We start from the raw sequence: 12,743 nt of genomic DNA, 5'->3' as shown, positions 1-12,743 counted from the left end.
ATTTATAACTTTTGGGTAACCCGAGGAGGAGGAAATGGGGAGGATCATTCAGAATTCTACTAAAAGAGAAAGAACGTAGGGGGGAAAAATGTATTAAAAAAGCAGGAGAAAATTAAAGTGAAATTTACCTGGAACAGCCTGGTGAAGATGTCGAACTCAAAGACAGATATGTAGTCGTTGCAGGTGAGGTCGATGGTGGACTTAAGGGCCATGGCCTCCAGGCTAGAGCTGATGTGATGCACTTCATGAAGGCACTGTCGGAACACTTTCCAAGGCACGATGGTCCTGGAGGGCACAACCAGACCACAAACCAAAAGTCAGTCGAGCTAAACAACAGTCTAAAGTCACCAAAGTAACCCTGGTGGTAGCTCATAATAAGCAACTAGGTTTTCAAGTTTTTACTGATAGCAATGACCTTCTGTGGAATATCACAATAAAGACAGAGCTTTTCATACTATGTGCAGTGCCTTCAGAAAGTATTCATCCTACTTGACTTATTCCACATTTTGTTATGTTACACCCTGAATTCAAAATGGATTAAATATATTACATTTTCTCACCCATCTACACACAATACCCCATAATGACAAAGTGAAAACAGGTTTTTAGACATTTTTGAAAATGTATTGAAAACGAAATACAGAAATATGTCTTCACACCCCTGAGTCAATACTTTGTATAAGCACCTTTGGCAGCGATTACAGCTGTGAGTCTTTTTCAGTTTTTCACACCTGGATTGTTTAACATTTGTAATTTATTAATTTCAAAATTCTTCAAGCTCTGTCAAATTGTTTGTTGATCATTGCTAGACAACCATGCTCAGGTCTTGCCCTAGATTTTCTAATAGATCTAAGTCAAAACTGTAACTCGGCCACATTCACTGTTTTCTTGGTAAGCAATTCCAGTGTAGATCTGATCTTGTGTTTTAGGTTATTTTCCTGCTGAAAGGTGAATTCATCTCCCATTATCTGGTGTAAAGCAGATTGAACCAGATTTTCCTCTAGGATTTTGCCTGTGCTTAGCTCCATTCCGTTTCTTTTTTACCCTTAAAAACTCCCCAGTCCTGAACGATTACAAGCATACCCATAACATGATGCAGCCACCACTATGCTGAAAGTATGGAGAGTGGTTCTCAGTAATGTGTTGTATTGGATTTGCACCAAACATAACACTTTGCATTCAGGACAAAAAGTTGCTTTGCCACATTTTTTGTAGTATTACTTTAGTGCCTTGTTGCAAACAGGATGCATGTTTTGGAATATTTGTAATCTGTACAGGCTTCCTTCTTTTCACTCCCATTTAGGTGGGTATCATGGAGTAACTCCAATGTTGTTGATCCAGCCTCAGTTTTCTCCTATCACAGCCTTTAAACTTTGTAACTGTTTTAAAGTCACCATTGATCTCATGGTGAAATCGCTGAGAGGTTTCCTTCCTCTCCAGCAACTGAGTTAGGAAGGACGCCTGTATCTTTGTTGTAGCTGAGTGTATTTAAACACCATCCAAAGTGTACTTAAGAACTTCACCATGCTCAAAAGGATATTCAATGTCTGCTTTATTTTACCCATCTACCAATAGGGGCCCTTCTTCGCGAGGCACTGGGAAACCTGGGAGTAGTAATTAAAAACAAATTATTTTATTTCAATGTATTTCCATTGTGAATTCATGCAACATATCCTCACAGGCTATAGCATTTAATTTGTTAGGTAATAATCCCTATAAAGTACAGGAATCTGTTAAATTAAAGGAAAGTGTGAAAGTGAAACCATTGTAGAAATACTTTAAAAGACTGAGATAACTGGAAATCGAATGGGAGATCGCTGATCTTGCTCTGTTGGAAGATTTGGCACATGCTGCATTCCACAAAGAGCGCATTTTTAGAGACAGGTGGGACATTTTTTGCAGAAAGTAGAGATTGGTTCATCAGATATTGTTTCCCAAAAATATTCTTATTATTATGGGGTTTCTATTCCAAGAAAAATGAAAAACAAAACCCTCAGGATTTCCGAAAATATGGCGCTGTACATCATGGCCGGTCGGGAGTAGGCTACAGTACTAAGAGCATAACATTTCCACACCCTAATTGTAGTCTAACCAATACCCAAACGGAGATTCAGTGAAAATAAAAATCTCATTAATTTATCAAGACCAGTCCCCATGCTTGTCACAGAGTAGCGCGAAAAGTTGCTAAAATAGTTAACCACACGCAGGTAGGCTATTGCTTCAAATCCTATTGCTTCTAACTCCAATATGCTTTTTAAAGAAATATGACCTACGACACTTTTAACAGCACATTACTCAACACTAGTGAGACTCATATCGCCTACGGTAGGCCTACAGTATATCTAAAAAAAAGTATCAATGACGTGACTCTCCACCAATAATTGAATTCATAGGTTGAGAATTCTAAATTAATATCTAAGGGGCATTTTTCATTAGGGAAAATCTGATCTGTGAGAATATCTAAGGGGCTTTTATAGCATTCTAAATGAATAATAATAATCGCTTTGTTTAAAAAATAACGATATTTTGGAAACTATTTTGTCATCAAATAACCGAAAGCGAGCGATTGTAATATGAATAAAGGCCAAAATAATATTTATAAAGGCCAAAATATTTATTTCTGTTTTTAGAGGGAGAGAAACCAAAAGCCCACCGTGCCTATTTTTTTGGACAAGGACATCCCGGCCAGCCAAACCCTCCCCTAACAATGCTGGGGCAATTGTGCACCACCCTATGGTACTCCCAATCACGGTCAAAAGTGATACAGCCTGGATTCGAACCAGGGACAGTAGTGATGCCTCTTGCACTAAGATGCAGTGCCTTAGACCACTGCGCCACTCAGGAGTCATGACCAATATATATTGTCCTGCTAACAGCCCATCCTAGAACCGTTGTTTGCAGAATTCACAGCCTGCTACGCTTGTGAAAAACAGGGTTAATAATAATATGAATACTTTTCCCCTTCCACATGTTAAAGGTTCCAAATGATAAAGTTTTTTTAGCAATTACTATATTTGAGTTAGAACAAATAAAACAATAAATATTGTGGTCAGTCTTTTCCGGTGGATTACTGAGATTGAAAATGAAATTGCAACCAACTTTCTCTGGCTTGTTTAAAAAATAACGATATTTTGGAGATGATTATGTTTTCAAATAACCGAAAGTCAGCGAGAAAAAGTCCATTCTTGAACATGGGGTGACACATTCTTACTAATTTGTAAATAAAGCCAGTTTGTTATTTAGAATTATTTATTTCTGTTTTAAAGGGAGAGAAACCAAAAGCCCACCATCGCCTCATGGGTCTCCCGGTCACGGCTGCTGATCAATTACTTTGCACAAAGTATCTATTGTCCTGCTAATAGCCCATAATGGAGCTATACAACGTGACCGGTCGGGAGTAGGCTACAGTACTAAAGTAAGAGCAAAATAATCCAAACATTTCCACACTCTGATTGTAGTCTAACCAATACCCAAACGGAGATTCAGTGAAAATACAAATCTCATTAATTTATCAAGACCATTCCCCATGCTTGTCTCAGAGCAGCGCTGTCTTGACCTCTGAATACTTTCTTTTCCCCCTTCCACTTGCCTCTTCCATTAATTTTAAAAGAGTATTTTCCAGTAAGCATAATCAGTGCTCTAACTCCCCCTTGCGCTGGTCTGGAGCAGTGACACAGTGACGCAGGGCACTGTACTAAACCACAAATAACCTCTAGGTCACACAGCATAATCTCAAAACTTTTAGCTGAGCAACCACTGTACAACAATATTACAAATGTACGAGAGTGTAGAGGGCGTGTGTTAGTGTGTGTGCGTATGCGTCTGTACCTGTGTGTGTGTGTCTCTTCGCAGTCCCGCTGTTCCGAAAGGTGTATTTTTATATATTTTTTAAATCTGATTCTGCTGCTTGCATCAGTTACCTGATGTGGAATAGAGTTTCATGTAGCCATGGCTCTATGTAGTAATGTGCGCCTCCCATAGTCTGTTCTGGACTTGGGGATTGTGAAGAGATCTCTGGGGGCATGTCTTGTGGGCAGTGGCGACCTGTCATTCAGGGCAGAGCCCCACCTGTTTTGGCCCAAACCTGTTTAGCCCCAAAAAAAGCCCCTGTTTTGCAGGTTATTTTGGCACCAATAATTATCACATATCAGTTTGTAAACAATGTAATATATATATATATATATATATCTCATTGTTAATAAAGCCGAATACAAACATGGTCTCTTTTTTGCTTTCTTGAGTAAGGCAGCTCCAAAATGTAGGGTGTTTCAGCTTAGCTCACTACTTTCTGTGGTGGTGGGACAACCAGCGGAAAATAAGGAGTGTAGGGATTGGTAAAGTTTGCTAGTTGCATCGTGATTGGCTCAGTGTTCCGTGACTCGTGGAGACACCACAAAATCTACAGGTAGAGCTAGAAAATTCAAGCCCCTTGGGTGCTGCCAAAGAGTTACATTAGAAGTGCCCATCCAACAAGGCTCAAGGTTATTGGCCACAGATAAAATTACGTCAAATCACATTATATCTACAGTAGCTTTGATTGGACTGATCATGCTTTCAAAATCTTAGCTAGGAAGCTAGCAGTCATCATCATGAATCAAGTCGACAATCTACTGGCAAATCTTTTTCATTCCTTGTCATTTCAAGAGTAATAATGAAGAGAAATTATAGATAAAACGTATCTGTCACGCCCTGACCATAGAGAGCTTTTTATTCTCTATGTTGGTTAGGTCAGGGTATGACTAGGGTGGGTTATCTAGGTTGTTTTTTTCTGTTGGCCTGGTATGGTTCCCAATCAAAGGCAGCGGTTTGTCGTTGTCTCTGATTGGGGATCATATTTAGGCAGCCTTTTCCCGCTGTTTTTTTGTGGGATCTTGTCTATGTCTAGTTGCCTGTGAGCACTACATTAGCTTCACGTTTTCTTTTGCGCTTTATTGTTTTCTGTGAGATTCATCTAATAAACATGTGGAACTCTATGCATGCTGCGCCTTGGTCCGACCATCATTACAACGACGTGTGTGACAGTATCGGTGCTCATCGGCCATTGGACATAAACATTACACAACAACTTGGAAATCGCAAATTCAACAATGAGTGGTTTAGAAGGAATCAGTTGCTAACTGAAGTCAAGTTGTCACAGTTCTGAGTTAAGTTGTTTTGAGCGTGACACAAATCATGCTTCATTGACAACATGGCCAATGTTGAATGTTTTTCATTTTAAACTTGGAAAAGAGACACTTAATCCCAGATTTAGGACCACACAGCCACTCCACTGAATAGCAGGCTAGTGATTGCTTTGCAATGCTTGCATTCACTGTCACATCCAAACCACTCATTGTTAAATTTGCGATTTCCAATGGCCGATGAGCACCGATATGTTTTACATTTTTTTTACATTTTAGTCATTTAGCAGACGCTCTTATCCAGAGCGACTTACAGTAGTGAATGCATACATTTCATACATTTTTTTCTCCTGTAGTGGTCCCCCATGGGAATCGAACCCACAACCCACAAGGGGAGACGAGTGGCCGAGACGCTCGCGGACAAGGGGAGACGAGTGGCCGAGACGCTCGCGGACAAGGGGAGACGAGTGGCCGAGACGCTCGAGGACAAGGGGAGACGAGTGGCCGAGACCGAGGAGCTCGTGGACAACAGTGGATGCATCAATTCAGGCCAAAAGTGTAAGCCCAATGACAATGGCAGAATGTCATTTCAATATACATAGGTGTTTTGTAACAGATGTCTCTTTCCATTCATCAAGTTGTGGGTGCATAGCGCACTGTTGGAGTTTGGATGCTAAAATTATTTAGTCAGTGGACGAATGTGCGCGGGTAGCCTACAGGAGTGCCTTTGTTAAGTGATTGTTTGACAATCACTTGAAAACATCATGACTGGTTGTGTTTATGCCACATTAAAAGGCATAGGCGGCGTGTCCATAAGATACGCTGCCTAGCTAAGCTTTCCCTAAAGTAAATGTCATTAAATTGACAAATTTACATGGCCTAATTAGCTTACTCCTGTCTATACAGAAATAAATACAATCATTCAAAATGGGCTACTACACCAGAAAGCATGATCTGGCTACAGAGGATCATTAGCTTCTTAAAAATATATATATTTTTAAATCTACAGTGGGAAGGGCCCGCAATTTGGGTAGCGCACAGCAAATACCAAATACACGATTGTTGAGTTGCGACTGTCAGTGAAAAGCAGAGAGTCCCAGCCAGGCATATCACAATTTTTTTTTATACAATCGCGGAAAAACTGTTTGGAAAGTGAATAGCTATTGCTGTAAAGAGATGACAATGAAAAGACTCCAATATTTATTTTAGTAATCAAAATTCTTAACTTAGTTGAGCAAACAGTAGCCTAATTGGCATCAGCGGAGAACATCAGCCATATCCCTGGTGGGTGTGCATATTCACCGTTTTTGTCATTGGGTCAGTTCCAGTTTTGTTTGTTTTTGGACAATAATTTCCTCCTCCAGGTTAGATGGACGTCATATTGTATTTGTGTCTCCCATTTTCATAAGCCAATTATATGGATCATCGTTTTTATTGATCTGTTTGCCAGTGTCAGCAGAATAGGCTACCCTGTAATTTTTGTAGTATAAATAAAATGCATGCACGCACTTGGGTGTCCCGTACCTTTAAGAAATGAAATCTACTTTCACCCCTGACCATAATAAACCTCATTAAAATGGGCTTGATCATCCATTTTTTAAAACTTTTAAATGAATAGTATAGCCATTGATTCTTGCAGAATAGAACTGGTAAATAAATGCCTCACAAGCTTTAGTTCAACTACCTTGCTCCATCACAACCCAAACTTGTTTTACTTAAACAATGTCGTTGTAAACAAACACTGTTTAGCTTCAAATATACAGTCAGTCCTTGCATCCAAAGCTCCATCAATGAATTTGAGAGTGATTTTATTTCTCCAGCACCACCCCTCACTGCTTACCAAAAACAAAAATGGGGGAACGTGGTCATCCTAAAAAACTAAAAGTACAATTTGGCGTGCTGAACACTATGGCTGTCACTTTAGAACAACATAATGGAAAAAAGGCAGTCACTTATGACCTTTCTAAATCAGCCAGCAATAAAACAAGGGGAACCAAAACCAAAACTGTGAGGTAAAACGGCTACGTGCTGTGAGACAGACAGAAAGGTGCACTTCCTGTCACGAGACAAATAACTCTCAGTGTAATAGATACAGAGTTGTGTGAGCATGGAAAGATAGTTCACAATACACCCTATAAAACCCTCAAGGGAGGTTTCGGTGGTTGGTCCCTTTAGGGGAATTAGAAGCTAACAAGACATCACACCTACACTGAGCCTTTTGTCACGAGTAGCCCTGCTTATACGACTGTTACACAGTGGATTATAAAAAGTCAGATCGCTGTAATTCAATATCTATGTCTTTTTTTATAGATGGTAGGCTATTCAACTTCAACGGCCGGTCAAAACTAGATAATTCTGCAGGAACCCTTTTGGATAACAAAAGGTGAAATCAAATAACACATACAATTCTAAACCCCAATTCCCACACTTCACCACTCCCCCTGCAAATAATAATACTAATAACTAATGAAAATGTTTTAAAATATATATATTTAAGCCAGGGATAGCTGCAGCCATTGGGGAAAGTCACAACAGAATTGTCACCAGGAGTCTTTTCTGATGTTTAAGATCACAGGTGTCATTTTCAAAATTAGTGGCACCCACTGAGTAAGTCCATGCCAGGCTTTTGAGGGACACGAAGATGATGAAACCCCATGCCTTTGAATACTCTGGGTCTCATTCAGTCAAGGTTCCCTGGGAAAACTTCTAAATAAAGCTTGGTAACATGTCACCATCAGCATCACATTTCACTTTTCATAAAGCAGTCTTTTTGGGATATGACGACATAGTGGATTATGTCACATTTGGCAAATCACCCTACACAAGGCCCTGCTATGTGGAAGTGATTAAGTGTACTGTAGTGCCTTCAGAAAGTATTCACACCCTTTGACTTTTTCCAGATTTTGTTGCATTACAGACTGAATTTAAAATTGATTTAATTTAGATGTTGTGTCACTGATCTACACACAATACCCCATAATGTCAAAGTGGAATTATGTTTTTAGAAATGTTTAAAATTAATAAAAAATGAAAAGATGTAATGTCTTGAGTCAATGAGTATTCAACCCCTTTCTTATGGCAAGCCTAAATAACTTCAGGAGTAAATATTTGCTTAACAAGTAAGATAATCATTTGTATGGACTAATTCTGTGTGCAATAATGGTATTTAACATGATTTTTGAATGACTACCCCATCTCTGTACTCCACACATAAAATGATTTGTAAGGTCCCTCCCTCAGTTGAGCAGTGAATTTCAAGCACAGATTCAACAATAAATACCAGTGAGGTTTTCCTATGCCTCACAAAGAAGGACACTTATTGGCAGATGGGTAAAAAGCAGACACTGCGGTCCCTTTGAGCATGGTGAAGTTATTAATTACATTTTGGATGGTGTATCAATACACCCAGTCACTACAAAGGTACAGATGTTCTTCCTAACTCAGTTGACGGAGAGGAAGGAAACCACTCAGGGATTTTAACATTAGGCCAAAAGTCATATTAAACCAGTTACAGAGTTAAATGGCTGAAATAGGGGAAAACTGAGGATGGATCTACAACATTGTAGTTACTCCACAATATAAACCTAAATAACAGAGTGAAAAAAAGGAAGCCTGTACAGAATAAAAATATTCCAAAACATGCATCCTGTTTGCAATAAGGCAAATAAATGACCTTTATGTCCTGAATATAAACCATTATGTTTGGGGCAAATGCAACACAACCCATCATTGAGTACAACTCTTCATATTTTCAAGCATGGTGCTGGCTGCATCATGTTATGTATACACTTGTCATCGGCAAGGACTAGGGAGTTTTTCAGGATAAAAAGAAAAGGAAAAGAGCTAAGCACTGGCAACACCCTAGAGGAAAACCAGGTTCAGTCTGCTTTCCAACAGACACTGGGAGACAAATTCACTTTTCAGCAGGACACTCCCAGAGTCCTATTAAAATTCTTGCTTGAAAAATAGTTATTTGCTAAAAAGCTATTTTTGCCCATTTTAATGGAAATCTATTATAGTAAGGTCCTAAATTGATTTGATATTGATATAAAAACCTTTAAAAATGACTTGTGTTTCCAGCAGCAACACCAAAGTCCACTGGCCCAAATTGTTGACCTGCTTCCTTTTTTCTTACAAGTGGAATTTGTTTGGGAGGTGGAAATGGTATGGTAAAATATTATCTATGTACTGGGACTGTACACAGTGAAACCATCGTTGTAGATTTGGGCGATTTACCCTCCTTGTTCTTTTTCTTCGTTGACTCATACTTCATGAGTCCTTTTCCACAGTCAGTGTTTTCTTAGGGGGTGTATGTGGGTGTGTGTGTTGGGGCAGACATTACTGTGTCTGCATATGGCTGTTTTAGAAACTAACACACAACTTTACTGTAGATGTAGACTATTTTCAGACTGCCTAGAAGACATAAATTAGGCCATTAGATCATTAAACATGAGTTTCATTTAAAACCAAGTCAATATTACTGTAAACCTCAATTTACATGAACAGCAGGCTCACAGGCACATTTTTATTTTTGTACCTTTATTTATTCAGGGGAACCCATTGAGACCAGGGTCTCATTTTCAATGGTGCCCCGAGGACAACAATTCATAAAGATTTTCCCAATAACAATAAAAACAAAGAATCAATCACCATGAAAATTAAAGGCGGACCCACATATGCTGAGCACTTGTTGGCTGCTTTTCCTTCACTCTACAGTCCAACTCATCCCAAACCATCTCAATTGGGTTGAGGTCAGGTGATTGTGGAGGCCAGGTCATCTGATGCACCACTCCATCACTCTCCTTCTTGGTCAAATAGCCCTTACACAGCCTAGAGGTGTGTTTTGGGTCATTGTCCTGTTGAAAAACAAATGATAGTCCCACTAAGCGCAAACCACATGGGATGGTGTATCGCTGCAGAATGCTGTGGTAGCCATGCTGGTTAAGTGTGCCTTCAATTATAAATAAATCCCTGACAGTGTCACCAGCAAAGCACCCCCACACCATCACACCACCTCCTCCATGCTTCACGATGGGAACCACAAATGCAAAGATCATCCGTTCACCTACTCTGCGTCTCACAAAGACACGGCGGTTGGAACCAAAAATCTCTACTTTGGACTCATCAGACCAAAGGACAGATTTCCACCGGTCTAATGTCCATTGCTCGTGTTTCTTGGCCCAAGCAAGTCTCTTCTTCTTATTGGTGTCCTTTATTAGTGGTTTCTTTGCAGCAATTCAACCATGAAGGTCTGATTCACGCAGTCTCCTCCAAACAGTTCATGTTGACATCTGTATGTTACTTGAACTCTGTGAAGCATTTATTTGGGCTGCAATCTGAGGCTGGTAACTTATCCTCTGCAGCTGAGACAACTCTGGGTCTTCCTGTCCTGTGGCATTCTTAATTAGAGCCAGTTTCATTGTAGGGACTGCACTTGAACAAACTTTCAAAGTTCTTAAAATTTTCCAGATTGACTGACCTTCATGTCTTAAAGTAATGATGGACTGTCGCTTCTCTTTGCTTATGGTAGCTGTTCTTGCCATAATATGGACTTTATCTTTTACCAAATAGGGCTATCTTCTGTATACCACCCCTACCTTGTCTCAACACAACTGATTAACTCAAAAGCATTAAGAAGTAAAGACATTTCACAAATTAACTTTCAACAAGGCACACCTGTTAACCTGTTACATCTAGGGGGCAGTAATTTCACGGCTGGATAAAAAACGTACCCGATTTAATCTGATTATTAGTCCTGCCCAGAAACTGGAATATGCATATAATTATTAGCTTTGGAGAGAAAACACTCCAAAGTTTCTGAAACTGTTTGAATGGTGTCTGTGAGTATAACAGAACTCCTATGGCAGGCAAAAACCTGAGATGCTTCTGTTCAGGAAGTACCCTGTCTGAACATTTCTTGCCCTTCTTTATTATCTCTGTCGTTTACAAAGGATCTCTGCTCTTACGTGACACTTAGCACGTCAACAATGGAGTCTCAGGGCCCGCGAAAAACAGGAATGATGTCATTCAAAGCCCTGGCTGAAGCACACGAGAGCAAATGCTGAGTGGTCAGTCAATGGACTAAGCCTTAGGCGCGTGACACGCCCCGCCCCCGGCTTTTGGTTTTTTCCTCAGTTTACAGACAGGCAGATTCCCGGTCGGAATATTATCGCTTCTCTACGAGATAAATTGCATAAATATTGGTTTTAAACAGCGGTTGACATGCTTCGAAGTACGGTAATGGAATATTTCGAAATTTTTTGTCATATTTTGCGTCATGCTCGTGGCCGAGATTTAGCGTTGGGATAGTGTCTAGAACGCACGAACAAAACGTCGCTGTTTGGATATAACGATGGATTATTTGGGACCAAACCTACATTTGTTATTGAAGTAGAAGTCCTGGCAGTGTATTCTGATGAAGAACAAGCAAGGTAAGAAAATTTTTCTTATAGGAAATGTGATTTTGGTGAAGGCTACACTGGGTGGGTGTCTAAATAGCTAGCCCTGTAACGCCGGGCTATGTACTTACATTATTGCAAAATGTGCTTCATCCGAAAAGCTATTTTAAAATCGGACATATCGAGTGCATAGAGGAGTTCTGTATCTATAATTCTTAAAATAATTGTTATGCTTTTTGTGAACGTTTATCGTGAGTAATTTAGTAAAATCACCGGAAGTGTTCGGTGGGAATGCTAGTTCTGAACGTCACATGCTAATGTAAAAAGCTGGTTTTTGATATAAATATGAACTTGATTGAACAGACATGCATGTATTGTATAACACAATGTCCTAGGTGTGTCATCTGATGAAGATCATCAAAGGTTAGTGCTGCATTTAGATATGGTTTGGGTTTATGTGACATGATATGCTAGCTTGAAAAATGGCTGTGTGATTATTCCTGGCTGGGTACTCTGCTGACATAATCTAATGTTTTGCTTTCGCTGTAAAGCCTTTTTGAAATCGGACAGTTTGGTTAGATAAAGGAGAGTCTTGTCTTTAAATAGCTGTAACATAGTCATATGTTTGAAAAGTGTAAGTTTTCGGATTTAGAGGAGTTTGAATTTCGCGCCCCGCCCATCATTGGATATTGGAGCAGACGTTCCGCTAGCGGAACGTGTAGATGTAAGAAGTTAATTGAAATGCATTCCAGGTGACTACCTCATGAAGCTGGTTGAGAGAATGCCAAGAGTGTGCAAAGCTATCATCAAGGCAAAGGGTGGCTACTTTGATGAATCTCAAATATAAAATATATTTTGATTTGTTTAACACTTTTTTGGTTACTACATGATTCCATATGTGTTATTTCATAGTTTTGATGTCTTCACTATTATTCTACAATGTAGAAAATTGTAAAAATAAAGAAAACCCCTGGAATGAGTAGATGTTTTCAAACGTTAGTAGGATAATTGCCTTACTGAAGAGCTCAGTGACTTTTAACTTGGTATCATCATAGGCAGGGTTGGGGGACACCTGATTACAAAAAACGCTAACTGTAATCCGTTACGTTACCAGCAAAAAATATTGTAATCACATTACAGATACTTCTGAAAAACTAGATGATTACTTTGAGGGTTACAGTTAAATTCAGAAATTGACACTTCTGTTTTCTCAATGACATTGAAA

General features: G+C 39.4%; 1 protein-coding gene across 5 annotated transcripts in view; it reads right to left on the bottom strand.

The window, feature by feature from the left end:
- cblb (Cbl proto-oncogene B, E3 ubiquitin protein ligase) overlaps positions 1-12,743 on the bottom strand; it is a 224,416-nt gene that overhangs the window by 129,592 nt on the left and 82,081 nt on the right. For all 5 annotated transcript variants that reach the window (XM_029701775.1, XM_029701774.1, XM_029701773.1 and 2 more), the window contains one exon: positions 129-285. In XM_029701775.1, the coding sequence (XP_029557635.1) occupies positions 129-285 (157 nt within the window). The remainder of the gene's footprint in view (positions 1-128; positions 286-12,743) is intronic.

Source organism: Salmo trutta, chromosome 19 (genome assembly GCF_901001165.1).
Source record: "Salmo trutta chromosome 19, fSalTru1.1, whole genome shotgun sequence".
In the NCBI taxonomy this organism is placed as follows: domain Eukaryota; kingdom Metazoa; phylum Chordata; class Actinopteri; order Salmoniformes; family Salmonidae; genus Salmo; species Salmo trutta.
Note: the sequence above shows the minus strand (reverse complement) of the source record. Positions and strands in the feature narration are given on the sequence as shown.